Source organism: Podarcis vaucheri (assembly GCF_965113315.1).
Source record: "Podarcis vaucheri genome assembly, chromosome: 1".
In the NCBI taxonomy this organism is placed as follows: Eukaryota; Metazoa; Chordata; class Lepidosauria; order Squamata; family Lacertidae; genus Podarcis; species Podarcis vaucheri.
Genome location: NC_138759.1, coordinates 47,214,569 through 47,238,891, shown reverse-complemented (window position 1 = coordinate 47,238,891; position 24,323 = coordinate 47,214,569). Strand labels below are relative to the sequence as shown.

Here is a 24,323-nt window from a genome sequence, read left to right as displayed (position 1 = left end):
TTAAGTCTCCTCATTTACTTGCCTATTTAATGTTCCAGTGAGGTTTATAAACACAATGACAAATAAATGACATTGGTGGAAATAGAGTCATAATAATAATAATAATAATAATAATAATAATAATAATAATAATAATAAACCATTTGCAGCAAGTCAGGAGAGTAACATTTACTTTACCACTCCTGAATGCTTATCTCACACCAACAGTACCACAAAGGCAGTACTGCAAAGGTCAAACATCAAGGCAGCTGAAACTGTGTACTAAACATAGATGAAAAAGTAAGCATTCTACTTACTGAAAAGAGTTTAATTTCTATAAATGCAGCTCTACTTCTATAAATGCAGCCCTACTTTAATGGAGTAGGGAAGGCAAATACAAAAGAAAACCACCTCTACTACAAAACTAGTGTAAGAAAATAGAATTTAGGGGGAAATGAGACTGTACTATTATTAGCCTATGGGACATGGGTGGCACTGTGGGTTAAACCACAGAGCCTAGGACTTGTCGATCTGAAGGTCGGCGGTTCAAATCCCCACAACGGAGTGAGCTCCCGTTGCTCGGTCCCTGCTCCTGCCAACCTAGCAGTTCAAAAGCACACCAAAGTGCAAGTAGATAAATAGGTACCGCTCTGGTGGGAAGGTAAACGCCGTTTCTGTGTGCTGCTCTGGTTCGCCAGAAACGGCTTAGTCATGCTGGCCACATGTCCTGGAAGCTGTATGCCGGCTCCCTCGGCCAATAAAGCGAGATGAGCGCTGCAACCCCAGAGTCAGCCACAACCGGACCTAATGGTCAGGGGTCCCTTTACCTTTATTATTAGCCTGGATAACTGATAAAAACACTTTTCTGCTGAATATCTGCTTTGTAAGCAGTCAGTTTGCAACAAAAGTATCCCCATTAGATCTACAGAAATTATTTATTGCATTCTTGTGTGTATTCCATATGTGTGTGACTCCTGCAAGAAACGCAATAAGAGCTACCTGATAACAGTTGATTGCGAACACCAACATAAGGTGGAAAGAGGTAGTTTGGGCAAAAGATATAAAAGCCATGACAGTGAGCTGCTGGTAAGAATACTGTTGCACCAGTGTAGAATATGGATCAGTACAAGCATCATATCAAGACATAGGCCTCTTACCATCAGAGTTGCCTACTCTTTTCATATTCTAGCCTGTCTTAAGATCGCTTATTTCATATCCACTTAAACAGATTCAAAAAGCACGCTTTTTCTTTCTTTAATCTGCTACCTCCTCGGTTGAAGCAACTCAAAGACACACAATACAGATCTATGAGAACCATTAAAACAGCCATTCCTATTTGCTAAAGAGTGCTTAACACTACTAAGCAGCATGAAAAAAATTAGTTATCCACTAAAGGGTGAGACTTGCTGTGAGAAACAGAGAACAATAATTTTTAACACTGTTCCAAAAGTGTAAATCACACCCTTGCCTTAGCTAGCAACTTTCTATAATGAACTTTTTTTAAAAAAAATATCTGACTAGCATGAAGACGTTTGGAAGTTTTTTAAAAAAAAATTATGGCTGCATGATGTAATGTTTAACTACTTTGATCAATCAACGAATACCCTTTTGATTAAAAGGTTCTCCAATTAACCTTTAAAGATACATTACTCTTTCCCTATGTAGCATTTGTAGCATTTCCCTACAAATGCATTTAAGATGCCTACTGTATAATTTAATAACAAAATATGCTTATTCTTCAGACTATAGCTTTATACATGTGCAAATGTATGCCAATTTAAACAAGTAAAACTTGTAAGATTTTTTCTTTAACCAACATTTCTTTATTCAGCCCCAGCGATATTTTACATACAGGAAGAACTATAAAGAAAATGTGTGCATAGACAAGAAACAGGATTTGTACAAATACAAACATTCTTCCACGTAACTATTGTTAGCATGATCCAAACACAAACAGGATTTAGAAGTTTGCTGCAGTTCTTAAAAGAGTAAATATATTTACCTTAACAGGAAAGCTGCATTTGCCAGTCCGAACCCCTTCTTCATCTGTCTGCCACTGATGTGGCCTACTTGCTTCAGGGACATAGACATCTTTCTTTCTTCTGAAGCTCTGTCGTAATTTATTCATTGCTCAGTTCTTGTGCCCTACAAAAAAAGGACATGGTTTAAATGAAAATTGAACTCGGATCTCAATAGAAATAATGAACCAATCTACCATATTTCTCCAACATGGTAAAAGGCTTGCTCAGGCAGTCCTTTAATATTACACTAACATGGGGAAGGCTTTTCCATGGGTTCATCCCTTGGTGCATCCCATGGTGCTTATGTAACCTTGGAAGGCTCACAAGCACATGCACAGAGGCCAACTGCATGTCTCTTTTCCATAGAATCAGCAGCCCAGGATGCTGACCTTGTATAATTGGATGAACCCATGGAAATGTGCTCCTTTCATGTCAGTGCAGTAGTTAAGAGGATACCTTGGGGGAAGAGCGAAGGAAAGCATTGTGGCATGTGCTTCAGGACCAGCTTAAGTGGCTATGATCAAATTGTCTATTGTTTCACATATTCAAGTTATTACTGATCCATCTTCCACTTCCATTTTCATCTCCTGACACAAGATGATGCCCCTTCCATAAGCATGTGGGTTTTCTGCCATTCCTGTTCATGAGAAAGGCTTACATTTCCTAAAGCCTCCAATACTGTATTGCAAATTATTTCTAAAATGCTATTCAAGCCTCATACTTAATTCTTTGCCTATACAACACAAGATCTATTGTGCCTCTTCAGAGATCACCAACACATGTTGAGACACCACAGAACACCCTATGGAGCAGGAAATCACAATAATGCTTGGCATTACAGTGATGCCCATACAGTTCTGTACGTTCAAAGTCACTATTTCCCACAAAAGAAAGCATGGACCAACATAACACCCAAATATGAAGCTTGACAGAGGTCACCACTGTGAATAGTTTCATAGCTGACCTGCTAGACTTCTTAATGAATTAAGCAACAAACATTATAGCTAATGAAATTTATATTTCGACAATCTATGGAAATTAGTATTTACCTCAGTACTTAGGCTATTTTATATTAGAATGCATTTATAGCTATTACCCTTTACCTTTACCTAGCCATTCAGCCCATGTTAATTCTTTAAAACAAAAGATTTATGGATGCAATTGATAACCCTTTTGGGTTATGTAACATTACTGAAGGACTAAGGTGAACATAAACCCAATATGAATTTTAAAACAACCTGTCACTGACTTTTTCAGATGGTACATTTACCTTCTAGCAAGCCAGTAAATTACTCTTCAGTATCCCAGCAATGTCAAGTATTGAAAGCAGTCTGCCAGCATCCTGGGTATGCTGGTGTTACTAAGGCTGCTTGCCAAAGCAAACACTTCCACCCACGTATGAATTCCTAGTTATTACCTGGGTGCCTTTCATGATCTGATGACAGGAAGTTTACAGCACAGGAAGCAACTTTGGTACACAGTTTGGTAGTGTCTGAACCCCAGAAGTGAAAACCTATCTTATTATTAAAAGATGCAGGTTAGCCCCTGAAAGTGCTTTCAGCACCATAGCTCTGCAGCCATTGCAATCCAAACATTAAAATATAATTGGCAGCAAATGATCATTAATTGTACAGTAAATGATAGGATACCCTCTCAGTTACTCAGTTACAATTGCATCATGTATGGAGTAGAAGCCAAGCTATTACAAGTGATTGTTATGAAGAGTATCTTAACAGCACATATGTTTGAACCTATCTGTTTTAACAACATGCTGGTAAACAACTTAATAAACAGAACCCCCCCCCCAAGCCTAACATTTTAGCAGAATATGTTAAACATGTCAAGGCACAATGAATTCATCTGTTGAGTTCAAGTATATTCCAAGGTGGACAAACTATGAAGCAAATTTATCAATTGGCACCTGGTCAAAGCTGCCGAAAGACTGTTTGTTGCTCAGAGACCAGACTGTTTCATTGAAAGCTATTAACATAGCTGTTGAACTACTCAGACTGAAGCCTTCAGAGAAGGAAGATGAACGGGCAGTTTTTTCCACTGGCTTCTAATTCATCAGTAGGCACATGTTGTGTCATGCCTTATTATCCGAGATGAATGGATACACCCCAGATAACTTCCATAGCGAAGATACAGGCATTGCCCTTCTGCAAATACAGAACTGCCTAGCATATACTAAATGGTTTCTCTCCACCCACAATGGCTGCGTCTGCACAGAATGCTAAACCATGGTTTGTTTCAACTGTGGCATGTTCAAATCACAAGTCATCTTACAGACAATCAGACAAGGCACTGCTTGTTTCTTCCAAGCTTATTTTGTTGTCCAGCGGTTCTTCATGATTTTTATCTTGCTGAACATCTGGGGTGGAGTAGCCAAACAAGCAACACTGTGGCTGAACAAATCATGGTTTAGTGATATGTGTGCATCAGGCCTGAATCAGTACGTCACCCAGCTTCAGAAGACAGTGCATATATTATGACTTCTGCAGTCAGCATGAAATGCCTGGGGGCCAGAATATACTATTACTGAGGATGGGAAGAACAATTATGTGCTGCTGGTAGGGGCTGGGATTTGACAGAGGTTTCCCTTTGCTGCTGCAAAAAGACCCTGCTGCACCCAAAATTGCAGGCTGTTGTGAAACTTCCATTAGCATTTTGGAGATGAGCAGAGCCAGCTAGGGATCCACTGGATCTGAAACCAGTCCATCTTCCTTAGAGCTACCCAATATGGGCCTCTCTGCTGCACCAGTCCAAGAGGAAAATTAACTCTGCACCTGCACACAGTTAAGATTACTCAGTTAGTGAATCACAAGGTAAAGGAAGCTTCTTAACTGTAGGATTCAACATGCCCTTGCCACTCATGTGTGTTGCATGGACAGAACTATAAATGAGGCAGTGTCAGCACAAAGGACACTGTTAGAACCAGGACCTTGTAAGAATATCTGAGGTTATTACCAACACAGTACAGTTGTGCAATATTTAACATTTGAACTGAGAAGTTTGGATATCCACCGGTCACAGCCTTCAACAGCAGGGACACATAGAGCTCATCAATAAGCTTTAAAGCTTTAAAAAGTGAACTGGCAGGTAACGGGAGGATTATAGCAAATGGATTTGATAAAAATGGATTACACCTATCTCTGCAACCTGGCTTTTCAGATAGAGGTGTCAAGGCTATGAATGATGCGAACTATTGGAGTTTGAAGTCCAGTGAACTATCCTTCCATAACACAAGAACAACTGATCTATTACCACCACAATTGTGTTGAATAGGATTTGAGAGCTTGACCAAGTTAAATTCTCAGTCACAACTAGACATGTAAGAACTGAAACTATCAGAGCAAGATCACAAACAAAGGAAACATAGAAGCAGCACATATATTTTTCCAAGTTCTCTCACGATAAGAAGCTGAAATTTTCCTGTTACTTAGGAATACTGATGCTAAGTTTGTGAACAGCTGGATAGAATACTCCCTCCTCTGGAATACCATCAACCTCTTTTCACCTTATTCCTCTCTCCCTTTTAAAAAAATGCATATCTGCATAGTCCATCCAGCAAAATGCAACAATTTAAGACACATCTCATGTAACTCCAAAGCAGCTTCTTCAAATTATGTTGAAACTATTCCCTGAACTCCAGAACAAGAAAACATAATGTACTGCAACAGAAACCAAAGATTATGGATTTCAACCAACTTTGATTTACTTTTAATCATAACTACTCTTAAGTATTCGACAACTTTTCCTTTATCTGCACTTCTAAAAATGAACACCACATCCCCTTCACTAGCAGAACATCGGTCTTCCTCTCAAGTAATACTAGTGCTGCCAAACTACTTTCAAAACTGCCATTCATTGTCCAAATAATTAGGCAAGTAGTAAAATGGCAGACTAGCCCAGGACATATGATTTAATAGTTACAAAAAAGGTCAAACATTTAACTTGGACTCAGTGACTGTCAGCAGGCAGGAGGAAAGAATGGACAACTAAACCTAGAGAAAAGTAGCCTAGGGAAACTTACAGCTGTACTATATCCTTCACAATTTCAGAGCAGGCACACAGAGAGGAGTCCAATTCCATTATTTCACCAGCCTCTCCACCCCAACCCCTTTATAGTTATTTCAGCCTCAGAGACACTTCTTGAGTGTGCACACAAAAATGGTTTAAATGAATTAAGGGGTTATTCCAGGGCAACAGATGGTTTGCTACAAGCTCCAGATTTTACAAAGGAAAACAAAACTTTTAATTGCTTTTTGTCTTCGTTTTTTCAGGCTTATATACAAGCCTAACTTGATCCCCTTTCCAGCCACAAGTTGTAGCAAAACTTTCACATCTCTACATCAAGTAGTTTTTTAAAAAGCTATTCATTTTTGCCCAGAGCTATATATGATAAAAATCTGTTACTCTTCAGTCTGCCAGGTTTTACAGAAAGCTCTTCTATGGCACACGCTTTTATTTAGCATTTTAAGCATCTTCTGTAAATAACATAATAGCATAAAAGTTCTTTTAAAAAACTGTAGTAACAATACAACCCTATTCTTCCTTATCATTACAGGTTGAGATGATCCAAGAGTCAATACTGATTGCTGCCGTTTGATGGCACACATTTTTGAAGTTTTAGAGACTTAAACATAAAGGCATGCTCAGTTCTGAATTCTAAAGAAGAAAAAGTTGTAGTAGTGCCAATAACTTAAAGACTGTGTATTTTAGAACCACACCCTGAGTTCTATCGCTTGCCAAAGCCAAACAGCTGCATGCTGTTAAGAACTTAACAGGAACAATACATGTAAGAACGCAATTGCTTTTACCACTAGTTACTAGACATTCCCTCTGCTTTAGGTTATCAACATACCATGCAACTTTTGCTCAGAAACATTTTAACAGGATCGTGCCCGCAACTTGCGCACAGGTTACGTTCTGGGGAGCGTGCTAAAGCCAAAATTGTGTATAGCCAAAACACAGCAGCAAACTTTTTCAGCAGGGGTCTGGTCCACTGTCCCTCAGACCTTGTGGGGGGCCGGACTATGTTTTGGGAAAAAAAATATATACGAATGAATTCCTATGCCCCACAAATAACCCAGAGATGCATTTTAAATAAAAGCACACATTCCACTCATGTAAAAACACCAGGCAGGCCCCACAAATAACCCAGAGACGCATTTTAAATAAAAGCACACATTCTACTCATGTAAAAACACGCTGATTCCAGGACCGTCTGCCGGCCGGATTTAGAGGGCTATTGGGCCAGATCTGGCCCCCGGGCCGTAGTTTGCCTACCCTTGCACAATAGGTTCACAGCTGATGGGATTGCCAAAGACTTTGTTCCCCAAACAACTGCCCCCTTTTAGTTTTTTTACAATTTCTGAGTGCGTAAAGCTAAATGTGCAGAAGTTAAATGTGTGTAAGTTGCAGGCTTATTGCACAGCCAAAGTCAATAGAAGGGTTTGGACAGGGGTAGCTGGTGCCTCCAGGGAGTCAGAATAGTACAATTCCTGCTCCCTCTTACCAAGCCACTCCCATTGCACCTTCTTCCATCAGCTCTACACACTTCAAGCTTCTCCTACCCGTTCCACTCAAACGCTGCCCTCACAAACCCCTCCTGTCAGCCACAGAAGGTAGATGGAAGGCAGCTGGGCAGAAATATTTATCCTTAGAGTTTGTTTCATTTCATTATGAAATGAAAAATAGTATTACATAAATCTGCCATCAAGAACTTGCTTCTGGAGAGCAAAAAGCCCCATGTCCTCAAGCACAAGAAGAATGCTCAGCTCACCTAATGAATATGCAGGTTCTCATACGGTATGGAGCTGTGCATTCTGCTCCCTATAGCCCACTATCAAGCCACAAGCAGCAAGCCAAGAACAAACGTTGACTATCGCTTGTGATTTGTTAGGCAGGAAACACACCATAAGTCCATGTTCAGATGGCATGAAAAACAGCCCTGCGCAAAAGAGCATTATTCATGGTACACAGTCTGTCCAGGCATATAGCAAGAGCATCTGTTCCAAATGAAATGGGTGCAACGTATACAAAACTGCAGGTTTAAGGTCTATTTCAGCTTAGCTAACTATTTTTAGCTTGAATTGTGGCTTTGATTTCTTTAGTCTGCCATGTGTTTCCATTAACCTTTAAAATCAGATACAAACTCAAAAATTGTATCTGGGTGTTCTAAAGTGTATGGTGACCCTTAAACCATGACTTTACTATGAAAGCCTCTGCCACAAAAAAGATCTTAAAATGCATTTCACTACCACCACATGAGTTTCAAACTTTCCCAAGTGAATAAAACTGGAACTAGAACTTTAGAATACTGTTCTCACAGTGGAATTTTTATAAGTAAAAGCAAGAGAAAAAAAGTTGTACGTGAGAGATTCATCAGCTTTAAAAACAGAAGTGGTAAAATCAAATCATTCCATTAGAACAAGTGTTCAGTCCTCGCAGAAGTTTTGTCTTTATATATTCAAGGTACAAAGGTCAATCATATTTATCCAGGAGAAATGGAACTGGAGCAGTGTGTGTGGTTGGTGTAAAGTTTTAGCTGTCCTTTGAATACATGTTTTTATCTGCTGCAGGCAGCTTGGTAAGTAAGTACAAAGTTCTTTTGTGGACTGATAATTGTTAGGAACCAATCCACCTATGGAGTGTAGCTTGGACAGAGGACCTGACAACTTAAGATTCTTGGAACAATTGCTACTTGCCTCAAATCAGTGTTTGAAATTAATCAGGTGCCAGGTGCACTTTGAGACTGGCATGTGTCCAGCTCTGACCAGGCAGAGATCTCTGGGTGCCAGGTTGGTGCCTGACATCTCCATCTGGCTGGCCCCTCCAGCTTCCTTGCAGGGATTTTAAAAGTTGTTTAAGAGCTTTGAATGCAGAAGTCAGGATCCTAGAAAATGTTCAGCTAGTATCTATGCCATGAAGTTCAGTTCCAGAACAACTGAACTCTTGGTTTCTCAGCTAGCAGGAACCTTAGATATGATTGGATAAAAACACATTACTGTAAAACAGCCTAAAAAGTGAAGCCCAACATTCTTAGATCTCTCTTGCAGCAAGCGGACTTAAAGCCCTTAAGGGTGAGGATTACCACTCAAGTACAGAAATCACTTCAGGGAGTTCAACGGAACCAGGAATTAGCCAACAACATCCATGAGAAGGAAACCAAGAGGGTCACAATTGGAAAAGTGAATGGCACATGAGTATTAGGAGTAAAAAGCATCTCAAACTGTGCTTTAAAAAGAAAAGAAAAGGGGGGAAAGGTGCCGTTACTCACCATGAAGTTGCTACAGTAAATGCCACACTGTTAACATTGGTTGGGTTTGTGTGTGCCAGTACTGTGTACCCTTGAGCACCTCAGGAAAAAAGCACTGATCTCAGACATGTGTACTAAGAAACACTTCAATCATCCCTTCAGCCAAAAGGATGGAACTAATCCTTTTCTAGCTTGTTCATGCAAGATCAGTAATGAACAAAGCAGCAGGACTTCATAACCTCATATGGTAGGAGGTTGCTCACCTCATATATATTGACCATTGGTTCTGGCTATGTACTTGGTGCAGCACCAGGGTGGTGTTTCAAAGGCAGTTGATATTCTTTATGTATAGGCAGTCACTACAGAATACAGTCAACTTTGAATCTTTATGCCATCAGCCACTCCCCACCACATAATGCAGAAAGCTGTCTGTGGACAAACACTGGCTCCCTCGGCCTGAAACAAGGTTAGCGTCACATCCCATGGTCAGGTTTGACTGAACTGTCCAGGGGTCCTTTACCTTTTACCACTCAATTCCTATCAGACTTCTGGACTGTTCTGACAAATGGTCTTGTGCCTGGCATTTGACTAGAGTGACACGGGGGTCTTAGACATGGCATTAAGTCAGTCGGAATGATCATTTTGGAGGAGTTTTGATACACATCCCAAGACTCCCTTCCTTGGAGATGGCACAGAACTTCACATCTGCCAAGCAAACCCTGATCTGCTTCCCAGTTTTACAGGCACAACTGACCACACATGTGCTGCACTGGATTACACTCAGGTAACCTGACCAATATACAGTACATCTAAAATATTAACAGGAGGAAAAACTTGACTGTATTAAACTTCTCCCCAGCAACCTCGGATACTAGGAATAGTCAGTTCTACTGATTAATCTGCAGGTTTTAGCAGGTATAACTGGCTCCATCTTAGGTTGTTGTTATTTGTTTTGCAGGTCGTTTTTGGTGTGGGGATGGGCAAATGAATCAGCTTCCTAGAAGCTGATAAGAGGAATGCTCCAAAAATCTACCTTGCCCCTTTGAACATCTCTATGAAATTGCTAAATGTCATGATTCATAGGTCTGTTATGGGGTTATCATCATCACCCTGTCAATCAGACAATTCCATTTTTATCAAATCTACGAGTGTCAGTTTTAGTTCTTATTTCAGGTCTGATACCTGTACTTTGGCTAAAGCTGATTACAGATAAAATTCATTTTAGTCCTCAGATTGAAGGGGACGTATATAAAAAAATTGTCCAGTAGCATCTTAGAGACCAACCAAGTTTGTTCTTGGTATAAGCTTTAGTGTGTATGCACACTTCTTCAGAAACACTGAAACAGAAGTCAACTGACCCTTATATTGCAGGGGACAGTGAGGTGTATTTGATTAATCTGCTGTCATTTGTCAATTATGCTTGCAGTCCAGGAGAGATTTTGGCTCTGCCTCTGATATTAGTTAAATGAGTGAGAGATATAGCCAACACAAGTCTTTTACTATCTGCATTCAGTCTGCTATATCTAGACAGAAGGAATCTTTACACAACATGCATCTGATTGCCTTAAAGCATTTGGAAAATTTATGCTTGGACAAAATGCAATAACTTGCCTCCTGCCTGATACAGGATAGCAGGGTCACATAACAGTACCTGCAGCAACTGAAATGTTGCTGGCTTCCAGATGCCATTCAAGATGTTGCTTTGACCTTTAAAGCTCTAAATTATCTGTCTCAGTATATATTAGGAATATCTCCCTCCCATGTATCTCCTGGGATACTGGGAAGCCACCCACTTTAAAAATTATTTGTACTGCAATGTCTGTCAAAACTATGCATGATGGTGGTGAAACAAGTAGTTAATATATATTTCTACTGAATATTAGCAGCCACATACTGCTCAGTAACAGATAAGGCATTATAAAAGTATTCAGGAACTGCCCCTGATTACACAGTATTGACACTATATCCCTTTTTTAATGAAGAGATCAGAAAGGTCATAAAGTCTCTGCTCGTAGGACAAACATTTCAGAAAAGAATGGTTATGAAACAAGCATGCCCTCAGAAGTTAAACTAGTATTAGCTTGGAGTCAGCAAAATGAAACACTTTATAATGTATTTGTACAGGTTCATACAGAAATGTAGTAAAACATACTACTCAACAATAAAAGTATATAATGGTATAATGAGAAAGTAGATTGTAAGAGGGCACATGGAATGCAGGACATATGGTAAATCTTGATTTAAAATGGGCTGCTTTACTATTTCCACCAAATTAATTCACTGCAGTATTCTCTTCCAACAGGGTTAACTGACAAATGGTTAGCCCATGCAACTGGAGACTTTTGATTTATCAGACTTATCCGAGCAGTGTTTGGGATATAAGCCCAAGAAAAGCTTGATTGCTAGCCTCAGTACAAAGTAATCATTCTGGTCCAAAATCTAAGCTGGAGAGGAACCTAAGTCCTCCCTTTGTCCCTGCCTCCAACTCAACTACCCTTCACTGGTTCTAAGCTCCCTCTTACATTTTTGTTGCTGCAGCAGTGAAGCAAGACTACTCTCCCAGCTCTCTCCCCAAATGTCTGGCATGCTGCTAGAGAGCTGCAAGGAATGGAGAAAAGTAAACTTTTCCCACACTACTGACCCATGTCAGTAACTACATTTTGCAACACCCCAACATTTGGACTCTTGTGGAAGAGTGACTGGACCTGATCATTTTCTGGTGATATCACGGGGTGGGGGTGGGGTTGATAATCTGAAATGAGCACCAGGCAGCTATTTTCCAAGACTGTTCAATTTTTGAGCCTGACTGGGACAAGTTCACCCATCACTTGATGAGACTACAGTGGTGCCTTGCAAGACGAAAAGAATCCGTTCTGTGATTCTCTTTGTCTAGCGGTTTTTTCGTCTTGCGAAGCAAGCCCATTGACGGATTAGCGGATTAGCGCTATTAGCGGCTTTTAGCGGCTTATCAGATCAGCTAATAAGCGGCTTAGCGGCTTAGAAAAAGGGTGGAAGGAAAAAACCCCGCAGGAACTCGCAAGACATTTTCGTCTTGCGAAGCAAGCCCATAGGAGATTTGTTTTGCGAAGCACCTCCAAAACGGAAAACTCTTTCGTCTAGCGAGTTTTCCATCTTGCGGGGCACCACTGTATTAAATCCAGCAAGAACTATCCATTTGGTACGTTTCATTACTGATAGGTTTTGTTATACAAGTCCTCTTAGCAATGATAGCTACTGCCAACTTGCTATTACACTTTCCCTGATATTGTGCCCAAGGTAAAATGTTTTATTCCAAAACTAACAGCAATCCAAACTACAAGGAGCCAGCATTATGCCAGTGTAATTTACCCTAATTCCAAACTCCATTCTGCTAGATTAGTCAGCCCAAACCTGGCAGAGGGGAAACAAGCTTTTAAAATACAGTTTGACATACACCACCCGCTTCTGCTGGATTGCTAAGTCATGTGACTGAGCATTTGGAGTGAGGTAAGCTTCCTCCTGCCCTGCCCCCAGCCCATAAGATTCCTTTACAGTGGGGGGGGGGACTTACTCCACCTCAACCTTGGGCTCAGCCAACTTTGGCTCAGCCAGTTGAGCCCCAGTTGAGTCAGGATGGAGGGTTTATGTTGGCATCTCTCTGGATCAGCCATAATCAGGGCTTCAAACAGCTGAGCACCACCTGAGCCAGAGATCTGCCTATTTCAAACTCTGCTCGACACGGTGTACCTTGGGTTTGGACTGCTCCCTAGAAGTTTATACATTCACATATGATTCATTCATAAACCTTATGTTGTCTTTATGCCTAACATTACCAAATACACCAGGATCACACAAGAGGAGCCCCCCTCTAAATGTTGGACTAAAGCTCCCATCATCTCAGACCATTAACTATGCTGGGGTAAATGGGTGCTATGTTGGCTACCTCTGCAATAAATTACACCAAGAAAATTAGTGGTGTAGGAAGTCATATTTACATAATTTTTCATCCTGCACCTTCAATGTAATTTTATATTCCCTGGGCAGAGTAGTACAAAACAAAAATATTATAATATGATCAAGTAAAATAATGCTGCAGCAGACAATTTAAATAGAGCAGTTTGATTTTACTATACAAGTTGGGGGGAGGAGCTTACTTTGCAATTCTTAAAAGCCTGGGAAAACAAATTTGCTTTTGTTTGGTGCATAGGTAAAGGTAAAGGGACCCCTGACCATTAGGTCCAGTCGTGACCGACTCTGGGGTTGCGGCGCTCATCTTGCTTTATTGGCCAAGGGAGCTGGTGTACAGCTTCCGGGTCATGTGGCCAGCATGACTAAGCCGCTTCTGGCGAACCAGAGCAGCGCATGGAAACGCCATTTACCTTCCCGCTAGAGCGGTACCTATTTATCTACTTGCACTTTGACGTGCTTTCGAACTGCTAGGTTGGCAGGAGCAGGGACCGAGCTCACCCCGTCACGGGGATTCGAACCACCGACCTTCTGATCGGCAAGTCCTAGGCTCTGTGGTTTAACCCACAGCACCATAGGTACTTATGAATATATAGGGTCCAAGTGATTTACACCAATAAAATGTTGCTAAAAGTTGCATAACACAGTGAGTATATACAATTCTGTTACATTGTATGCCATCAAAGGCTACTTACTTGCATGCTATTTTTGTTTTGATATGTTTCTTTGTATTGATGCAATGCCTCTGCATGCAGAAACTCCAGAACAGATTTTTTTTTACTAAAGTTCAAGGTAGAATGGAAGCTATTGGGTTTTGGGAGATGAAAAGAAGCTCGCCCAAAGCCTGAATATCTGGAATGAGACCTTGCCAAGAAATTTTGAAAGCCCTACTCTAGATAAATATTTAAGATTTTAAAACAAATGAATTCTATGTTGTCATTTCCTGACCACTGAGAGACTTCCCCAAGATGGCATTTAACTCTTCTGATCACTCATTAACTACCACAGAACCCTGAGCACAACTAACAATTACATGTAAAATTTGCTTCACAGATTGGAAAGGAGAAATATATTCTTACCACAAATAGCTTGCAGTGAAAATGAGGCTGTCAGCTATAATCACCTCTGTAATAATGACTGAGAAATTCAGCAAGTCTCATAGTTGGCTCCCTTTTCTCCTCCTAGACTTCTAGGAAATTGGGGCCACTCCATAGATTCAAGCCTGCCATGAAGCAGGTTCCACGCCACTCAACACCAAAACTCCAATGCTGCCTGCTGGTCAGAGAATATAGCCAAGGCTAGTGTCCTTTAGGTCAGTGTTTCCCAACCTTTTTTGGGCAAAGGCACACTTGTTTCATGAAAAAAATCTCGAGGCACACCACCATGCCAGATGGGGAAAGGTCACTTTTTACTTATGTAAAAAAAAAATAAAAAAATAGTAACAGCATAGAAGGTAATGGTTAGGCTAGCATCCCTCTTCCAAATATGCTAGGTTTTTATTTGCAGGGACTGTTCTACATGGGAAGGGGAAAGGAAAGTTAATAGAAGGAAAGGCGGGTGGGAGAGAAAGAGAAAGAAAGAGGGAAGGAAGGGGGGAAGAGAAGTGGAAAGGAGGGAGACCGAGGCGGGGGAGAAGCGTCTGGGGAGTTGCTCCGAAGTTTGGGGGGCCGCGGGGGTGGGCGCGCATCCCAGGAGGCGGAGGCCAGCCTGGGCTGGGAGCCGCGCCGCGGCCCGGGGGCGGAAGGCGGACCGCGGCTCCTAGGATGTGAAAAGGAGACGGCGGCGCAGGGGGAGGAGACCCGCAAGGGTAGGGCAGCGCGCAGGGGGAGGGGAGCGGGCCGGAGGCGGGCGAGGGGGGCCGCGATCCCGCGCGCCGCGAACATGGCCTCCTTCCCCGCGGGCCCCGCCGAGCCCCCCGGCCGGGGAGGGCGGCGCGCCCCTGCCGCCGGAGGAGAGCAGAGGCAGGAGGAGGAGGACGAAGGCGCTGCCGAGGAGGCGCGCCAACTTCTGCCAACTTCGGCGCCCGCCCCATCGCCGCAGGCTCCTCCCGGCCGAGAGCCAGAGGACGGCGGCGGAGCAGGAGGAGGAGGATCGGGTTTAGCGACGGCTGCTGCGTCCTCTCCAAGCGCGGGGCTGGCCTCCGCCTCGCCCGATCCTCCGCGCTCGCCGCGCTTCTCGGCGGAGCAGGTCTCGTGCGTGTGCGAGGCGCTGATGCAGGCGGGCGACCCCGGCTGGCTGGGCCGCTTCCTGGGCTCGCTGCCGCCTGACGCCGAGGCGCCGTGCCTGGAGGCGCAGGCGGGCGAGAGCCTGGCCAAGGCGCGCGCGCTGCTGGCCTTCCAGCGCGGCGACTTCGCCGAGCTCTACCGCCTGGTGCAGAGCCAGCGATGGGATGTGGGAGGGAGCTCGCTCGCCGCCCCGCGTGTGCCTATGTGGGGCACGTTACAGCCCCGTGACGTCAGCGCCACGCAGGTAGACGGCGAGAGCCCCGCGCTGGGCGGCCTCTCCTCGCTGCCGCCGCCCCGCCTCTCACCGCCCGACTCGCCCGCCTCCCTCCCACGGCACACCAGGCAACGTCTCGCGGCACACTAGTGTGCCACGGAACACCGGTTGGGAAACACTGCTTTAGGTAACTCTCTCTTGTGTATCCTTGTCTTGCTTAGAGCATTTCCTTTTCTCAATCAGACAGCTGAGATTTGATAAAGACTCTAATCTGCTCCCAGAAAATCAGTCTTGGTTGCTTTTAAGGAACTAGGTGTTCTAGCAGCCCCCCCCCCCCCAAGATAAGGATGTATGTGTGTGTGACAGTGGCTCCTCCTCCTTCCCGCTCCCTTCCACTCATGGTAGCAAGTAGTAAAGTAATGTCTTCACCCACTTTGAATCTGCTCCCACTTTCAAAGGATTCCAAAGGATAGGCATAGGGCTGTGGTAGTCATGCATGCACACAATCTGATGTATAAATTATAAAACGAGGTAGAGGACAAAATTAGCCCAGTTACATCCAAATAGATGGAATCTTAATTTTTAAAATTTAAATACCTAACCTCAAATTTTTGCGTGTCAGACAGTATAAACTACTTTTCAAGTGTTCTGTTGCAAGCACACAGTTTTCAAAGTTCACTTAAAACTTAAAACTATTAAGACTTATTTCCAAACCTCAAGTATCATAGAATCATGCCAGCACTTAACAAATTCAAAGTTCTATGCCAACAGTTAAGTGGGTCAGTTTTCTGCTTCACTGGGTGTTTTGTCACAGAGGTTCCACTATGCTTTAATAGACAGCTTGTGTCTTCTGCAGCAGACATACCCCCCCTTTCGTCTCCATTATTTCACTGCTACTCTATCAGGACACCTCTCCATCATGAAACATACAATAATTAATGACACAGGTCAATGTTATCAGGATCGTGCTTGCTCTGAGTTACATAGCTACAATCCAGCTGAAAATCAGATCCAAAACCATATCAGTTATTTTCAGTATTGACATTTACCAGCTAATTTAGCAGGTAATACAAAAATATGAGCTTGCCTGACTTCAAGAATAATCCTACTCACATGTCAACATGGCTATTTTAACTCATTTGTAAAAATATCTCAAGGAGCAATTAAATTTCAAATGGAGAATGACTCATTCGCTCATGCTAAGCTACAGGCTAAAAAGTGCAAAACAGAATAGGATTAAAGTCTTAAAAGTGTGAGATTTTGTAATTAGGATAATTCCCCTCAAACAGAAGACATTTTCAAGTAATATTTGGCTCAACTGTGACCACCTTCACCCATACCAATTTGCCTAGTCACTGGGCTCATCAGAGACTTTTCTCTGGGTATCATCTTCTGAGGTTCAAGCACATTGGTGACCAGATATAGTATATGAAATCCTATTAGGAAAGGGATCTCATTTTTATTCACATCAGTCTTGACACTGAAACACTACTGTATTACTGACTTGTTCTTTTGTCAAGAAAGCATGATACTAGCATATTTTTTTACATTCAGGAGAACTGCTGTCCTGATCTTCTGCATTTCCAGAAACAAAGTTGTCTCATCCTTCACAAACACCTCTAATCCAGCAATTAAATTACACCACACACTGCAAGCCTTTCCAATTCACCAAACCAGATTTCCCCAGCAAGCAATAGTTTAGTATTCAAAATTATGCTGTCTACCTTATATAAGTAACAAACTTAATTAGTTTAGAGCAGGGATGTCCAACTTCCAAGAGACTGCGATCTATTCCCACTAAAAAAAAACTGGCAGTGATCTGCCCACTGTATTGACCAAAGTTGCAAAGTTGTTAGACTTTTTTTGAGGAGCATTGATCAGAGTTGTTGAGCTGTGTGTGTGTGTGTGTGTGTGTGTGTGTGTGTGTGTGTGTCAGCATTTTCATTTGAAGGGTAGTCACAGAAGTGACACGAAAATGAGGCAAACAAACCACAATTTGGATCAACATATGTGAGCCAGCTCGGTAAACCATGGTTAAAGCCAACTGTTACTTTGTAACATTATGCATGAAACAGACATTTATGTGTAACAGCCTTTGCCAGGTTTGTAATCAGTGTTAAAAACTCAGATATATAAACTAGGCGCCAAATGGCTCCTTAAACCATGGTTTAAGCAAATCTCTTTTAGTTCTTCCCACTGAAAAATCAACTTTAAAAAGATGCCTAGTGGAAAAGCCTCATGACATATTTGTCTGCAATTTGGCAGATTTCTTACCCAGGGACATCTCTTTCATGTCAGCAGTTTTCAGACCTATTACCCACAAAGTACTAGAGGAGAGTAAGTGATTCCATTTTTAGACACTCCTAAACTGTAATGGCAGTCTTGCAGGAAAACCACCGAAGCTATCACTTCTGAGGTTTGGCAGGATTCATCCCCTTAGAAGGAGTGACCTTTGCCACCAAATTCTTTCCAATTCTACCCATAAATAAAAGTTAACCTTTAAAGGTGACCAGCAAAAAAGATTCCACACAGACTAAGTGGCTTGTAATTTAGCAAATTTTATGTAGTATATAGGACTTACTATGCCTGCAAGTTTTTGCAGAAAAGTGAAGATGTATCACTGTTTTTTCATTTCCCAATAGTGAAAGTGTCACATTGGAGTTTAAACCAAATTTTGTGGTCTATGCACATCCTTGTTAGTTTCTTCTATTGCTTTCTTACATTGGCCAATTTCCATAAAACAAGGCAAAGCTTACAGGCACTTGATCTTCCCTATCCATACCAAAAACCTCTAAGAATGAGTGCAAGTATGCTTAGCACATTGTTTAGCCGTAAAAACTTACATGACAAACAGAATGCTTAAAAGTTTCGAAGACAGCAATTTATTTTTCTAGTTATATTATATGCTAATCACTGCACAGCCTGCCGGCGCCTCAGTTAAAGTTCTGGGGAAATGCTTTTTAAGTAATTGGATCAATTGTCTGACAAGCACAAAACAATTTAAGCTTCAAATACTTTTTATCAAGCTCAGGAGAACTGACTGGGGGCTGTTAAGATCTAATGGTCTTTTTGGTCTTTGTTGCTCTGGTTATGTTTGAAAAGCTGGTCTAGGAGGATGACAAGAAAATCCTGCCCACTAGACACCAATACCCATTAGGGAAATGTACACTGCAGCAGAGCTCAGTTTACAAGTCAATTGTTTTAGGTCTACAAACTGCTTGAAAGTTAAGTTCCAAGCCTTTATATATTGATGTGTTGAGATTTGCTACAATTACTCAAAGTAAAAAAAAGGCACCAAGTATGTTCCTAGGGACACTGTTTTTCAGCCATCTTGAAGCTGTACATGGACACCAAAGAAATAGCTATGACCTGAACCTAAATTAATCCAAGGTGTAAACTAGGGTTAGAGAACCTCAGGTCTAGGGGCCAAATCCAGGCCTCTCTGTAAGCCATGCCCCTGCCCAGGCCACCCTCCAAACACCTCTGGCTCCACTCTGTCCTCAAGTGTTTTTCTCCTGTCAGGGATGTGTCTCTGAACTGTAATAATGCCTCCGGCTTGTCTAAAGTGAGCAATGTTTGTGTGGGTTGGTGGAAAACACCTGCTAGCGTGGCTAGAATGCAGTCTACTGTACAAAGGTTAAGAGCACATCCACTGATTGGCTGACTTTTGCTTCTCGCCATAACCACCACTGCCATGGTGGCTGCCAGAAAATTCCCCACAAAAGAATTCAGTCCTGATGTTGAGCAAGGTTCACCAACCCTCCGCTTAAACAACAATTCCCACCACCACCTCAAGTCCAGGAAATGTGCAATTTAAGACCTGATTGCATAAAGTTCTTCAGTGAACACAGCTGATTTGGTCGGAAGTTTTCTTGCAGTTTGGTGGCTATGGGCAAATGCTGTTCCTGTGTGGTTTTTGGAGACTTGCGAGTCAACACTGCAAGTTGCAGTATAGTAGTTGTGAAATGAACATTGCTCACGATGCAACTGAAAGCATTATTTAAGGCAGGTAAATGTTGCATCCCAGAAAACTAAGCAAGCAAACTGTAAGTACCAGAAAGACAGACCCGTACAGAGCTTATCTTGTACCCAGCTGCCCCCCACCTGCCAGGAAGTCTCCTGGTGGTAGACATGGCTTTACTGAAGAAATGCACTGCAATGAAAGTATTGAATGTATTCCTGCAACAACTAGAATCAAGTGCAAATACTGGAACTAAAGAAGCTGGTTTTCCTACTTGGCATAAACACACCTTTGAAAGGAGGTTGCTCATGCAGCCATTGCAGTTTAGCAGTAAAACACAGAAGAGATGCACATGACATAGACTGAGAGGAGGTTTAAATGCTTTTGCATAGACATGCGATAAGCTCCTATGCACAATAGAAGCTTTTGATAGTTATGGTTCAGTTGTTTCATCAGATTGCCTTGCAGAGTTGAACATTATGGAATCATAACCTAGCTTGGAACAGACAAACACATTGTGGATTTATATTAGACACATGGGATTTACTTCAAATGAGATAGAAGAAAGCCCTGAAAGTTTATTGGTTTTGTGAACTGCACATTTCCATTTTATAAGAATGCAACTCTACAACTCTACAACTGCTGAATCCAAATGCAAGTCACACTTTTGCCAAAGTGATAGTCTAAGTTTGGAAAAAATGTATATTCACTTAATACAGTCCATGTATAAATAGACAAAAAATTCTGAACAAGCACACACTGTTCAAGAGTAAGAACGTAATAAGAGTTCTTCCGAATCAGGCCAACCTGATATGTTCTCAGTGACTAACCAGATGCCTATGGGAAGCTCTCAAATAGGACACAAGCTGAACAGTGTCTCCCCATCTGTGATTCCCAGCAACTACTATTCAGAGCCATACTGAGATAGCTATTGTGGCTAGTAGCCATTGATAGGTTTATCCTCCAAGAATTTGTTTAATCCTCTTTTAAAACCATCCAAGTTCATCACTATCACTGCCTTTTTGTGGGAGAAAATTCCATCGTTTAACTATGCATTATGTGAAGTATTTTCTATTGTCTGTCCTGAATCTTTCAACATTCAGCTTCATTGGATGCCCTGAAGTTCTAGTATTATGAGAGAAGAAAAAACTTCTCCCTATTCACTTTCTCCACACCATCCACAATTTTATATCCCTCTATCACAGGCTTCCTCAACCTCGGCCCTGCAGATGTTTTTGGGCCTACAACTCCCATGATCCCTAGCTAGCAGGACCAGTGGTCAGGGATGATGGGAACTGTAGTCTCAGAACATATAGAAGGCCGAGGTTGAGGAAGCCTGCTCTATCATATCCCCCGTTACTCACATTTTCTCTAAATTATGACGTTTCAAATGCTGCAGCCTTTGCTTGTATCAGAATTGTTTGCTCTTAAACATATCACCTCCTCTAAAGTAAATAATAGATATCAGCAGGTTCAACATGGGCAACGTTTTCAAGCCATCATTGTTCATATTCTTTGCACAGCAACTACTGGTTTAAAAAGGAATGGGGTCTTTTAAATTTAGTGCCACAGTGAACTTAAAGGGGAGGTAACCTTCACCAACAGACTTTTATTATCTCTAAAATTATCTAGAAACACATCTCAACTTATGTTACAGTAAGCAAAGGCCAGGCTGATCTGTAGGAGACTGAGGGCTGTAACTTTGTGCCTTCAGACCCCTGAAGTTCCCAAATTTGCTCCTAGTTTCAGGATATTGCTGCATATGCCTCTTGTTTAGACTTTGGATATGTGCCTGCACTGCTGCAAGGAGAGAAAGTATACAGCAGCCTTCTAGGTGCTGTTGGGACTCTCAGCAACCATCAACTCCAGACAGCATGGCCACTGTTCAGGGATAATGGGAATTGTAGTCCAGAACAGCTGAAGAGCCCCAGGTTGGGAAAGACTGGTGTACAGCATAGTAGTCAAATAAATCAGGAAACTGTTCTTAAACCAGGGAGAAGAAAGTCAAGAAATTGTCCTTTTCACAAGGCATTTCAAAGGATAGCAAATTTACTTTGAATTCAACCAAGGAATGAATCTGTGATAGCCAAAATCACAATATTCATTTAATCTGTACCACATTTCCCTCTTCAATACACAGTATATTCACTGGCAATCAGTAGCATGCAACTGCAGTAATTTACTATTGCACTGTTTTGAATGTCACCATTCCTTTTTCCTCTTCCCCCACTCCACCCACTCCACTTGTGCGAACTTTGGAAGCTAAGGATTAGTCAAAGAACGAACGAACAATGTGAAAGACAGAAGGTCCAAAGGGCAAAAGTTCCAGCTATTTCTGGTTAACTGCTATCAGCATGATTTTATGATCCATCTTTACCAAGAAGAGTCTCAGACAAAGTATACCAATCTAGCCATTTCAATTCCTGGATTTTTAGTACAATGGTACCTCGGGTTACATACGCTTCAGGTTACAGACGCTTCAGGTTACAGACTCCGCTAACCCAGAAATAGTACCTCGGGTAAAATTGGCTTCCAGGTGGAGAAATCAAAACTAGAAACAGAACTGTTAGAACCCAATGCTAAGAATTTGTCAAGAATGTATAACTTGTTGCTGAAATGGAACACACAAGATGAAACAGTTAAATCAGCTATGATTAAGTGGGCACAGGACATTGGTCATAATATTATGTTTGCTGACTGGGAACAGTTGTGGACCACCGGTATAAAATTTACGGCATGTAATGCCTTAAGAGAGAATATTATGAAAATGATCTACAGGTGGTACATGACCCCAGTCAAGCTAGCAAAAATCTACCACTTGCCTGATAATAAGTGTTGGAAATGTAAAGAAACTGAAGGTACTTTTTACCACCTTTGGTGGACGTGCCCGAAGATTAAGGCTTTCTGGGAAATGATATATAATGAAATGAAAAAGGTACTTAAATGTACTTTCCCCAAGAAACCAGAAGCCTTTCTCTTGGGCATTGTCGGCCAATTGGTGCCAAAGAAAGACAGGACCTTTTTTATGTATGCTACTACAGCAGCAAGAATTCTCATTGCAAAGTATTGGAAGACACAGGATCTACCCACTCTGGAAGAATGGCAGATGAAGGTGATAGACTATATGGGATTGGCTGAAATGACTGGCAGAATCCGTGACCAGGGGAAAGAGACGGCAGAAGAAGAATGGAAGAAATTTAAAAATTTATCTTAAGAAACATTGTAAAATTAATGAATGCTAAAATGTTGAGGTTTTAGAAAAATGGAGATTACGGCTGTAGAAGATTAAGTAAAAGAAAAGAACAAGGTGAAAATTAGATAAATTTAAGGGTGAGGATTTGCTGAAACAAATTTGGAAACTGGGATGCAGAAAGGATCTAAAATTATACATGTTTGTTTATGTGTTTGTTTGTTTGTATAGTTTTGTGTTTATATAAATTGTGAAAAAACAATAAAAATCTTTTTTTAAAAAAAACAGAAATAGTACCTCGGGTTAAGAACTTTGCTTCAGGATGAGAACAGAAATCGTGCTCCAGCATCGCGGCAGCAGCAGGAGACCCCATTAGCTAAAGTGGTGCTTCAGGGTAAGAACAGTTTCAGGTTAAGAACGGACCTCCAGAATGAATTAAGTATGTAACCAGAGGTACCACTGTATTCTGTAGTGCTTTTACAGCACATTTATTTGTTGAATATCTATACCACCCTTCATCTGAGGATCACAGGGGGGTTTACGATAAAGAAAACATCTCCCCGTCTCTCTCTCTTTCTCATACATACATACAAACACACACATATATAACAGAATTTAACAAGTATAATGCCCTACATTGATGAAACTGCAGTTTCCTACTTCTTTTTTAAAAACCCTGTAATGCAAGCCAAAAAAAAAAAAAAAGCATGTACAGTGGTACCTCGGGTTACATACACTTCAGGTTACATACGCTTCAGGTTACACACTCAGCTAACCCAGAAATAGTGCTTCATGTTAAGAACTTTTTTCATGATGAGAACCGAAATCATGCTCTGGCGGCGTGGCAGCAGCGGGAGGCCCCATTAGCTAAAGTGGTGTTTCAGGTTAAGAACAGTTTCAGGTTAAGTACGGACCTCTGGAACGAATTAAGTACTTAACCCGAGGTACCACTGTATAGAACTACTAAGAAAAGAAGTACAGGTGTTGTGGGACTGAACAGTTTGAAAATCAAAAACTTCCCTGACAAAAGATAAAGTAAACAGCTCTACCTATCTTTCTGCAAGAGCTCTCCCCCACCCGGGCTATCTTCTATTCACTTCATCTACAGCAACATGTGCTTATCTCTTGCCCCCAAACCATGTGCTTATGTGGCTGATGCAGCAACCAAACGCAGTTAAAAGGCAGGAAAATCTTATGAACGTGAACAGTTATGCATAATTAATCAGGATGCCAAATGTTATGTCAATTACTGTATTTCTAAGCGGCATGATCAAAAGATTTGGTATACACAGGCACAATTTAGATGCTAAACTACGAGCTTGCTATACAACAGCGTCGTAGCTGGGAATGAGCAATATTCCTCACTCCTTGCACGCACACACACACCATACATACATACTGGTTCAATTAAAATATAGTTAGCTGTAATGACACAAAAGGGAACAGTGGTTTAATGGTCAGCCAGGCTATCTCAATCAGCAGATCATGAAACTCTTAATCGCAAAGCTGTAGATTTGAGCCCCACGT

General features: G+C 41.7%; 1 protein-coding gene across 6 annotated transcripts in view; it reads right to left on the bottom strand.

Annotated features, from left to right (window-relative positions):
* The window catches only part of NUMB (NUMB endocytic adaptor protein), a 63,295-nt gene that overhangs the window by 26,941 nt on the left and 12,031 nt on the right, over positions 1-24,323 (bottom strand). For all 6 annotated transcript variants that reach the window (XM_082240103.1, XM_082240106.1, XM_082240107.1 and 3 more), the window contains exon 2: positions 1,982-2,124. In XM_082240103.1, coding sequence (XP_082096229.1) covers positions 1,982-2,107 — 126 coding nt within the window. In that variant the 5' untranslated portion in view covers positions 2,108-2,124. The remainder of the gene's footprint in view (positions 1-1,981; positions 2,125-24,323) is intronic.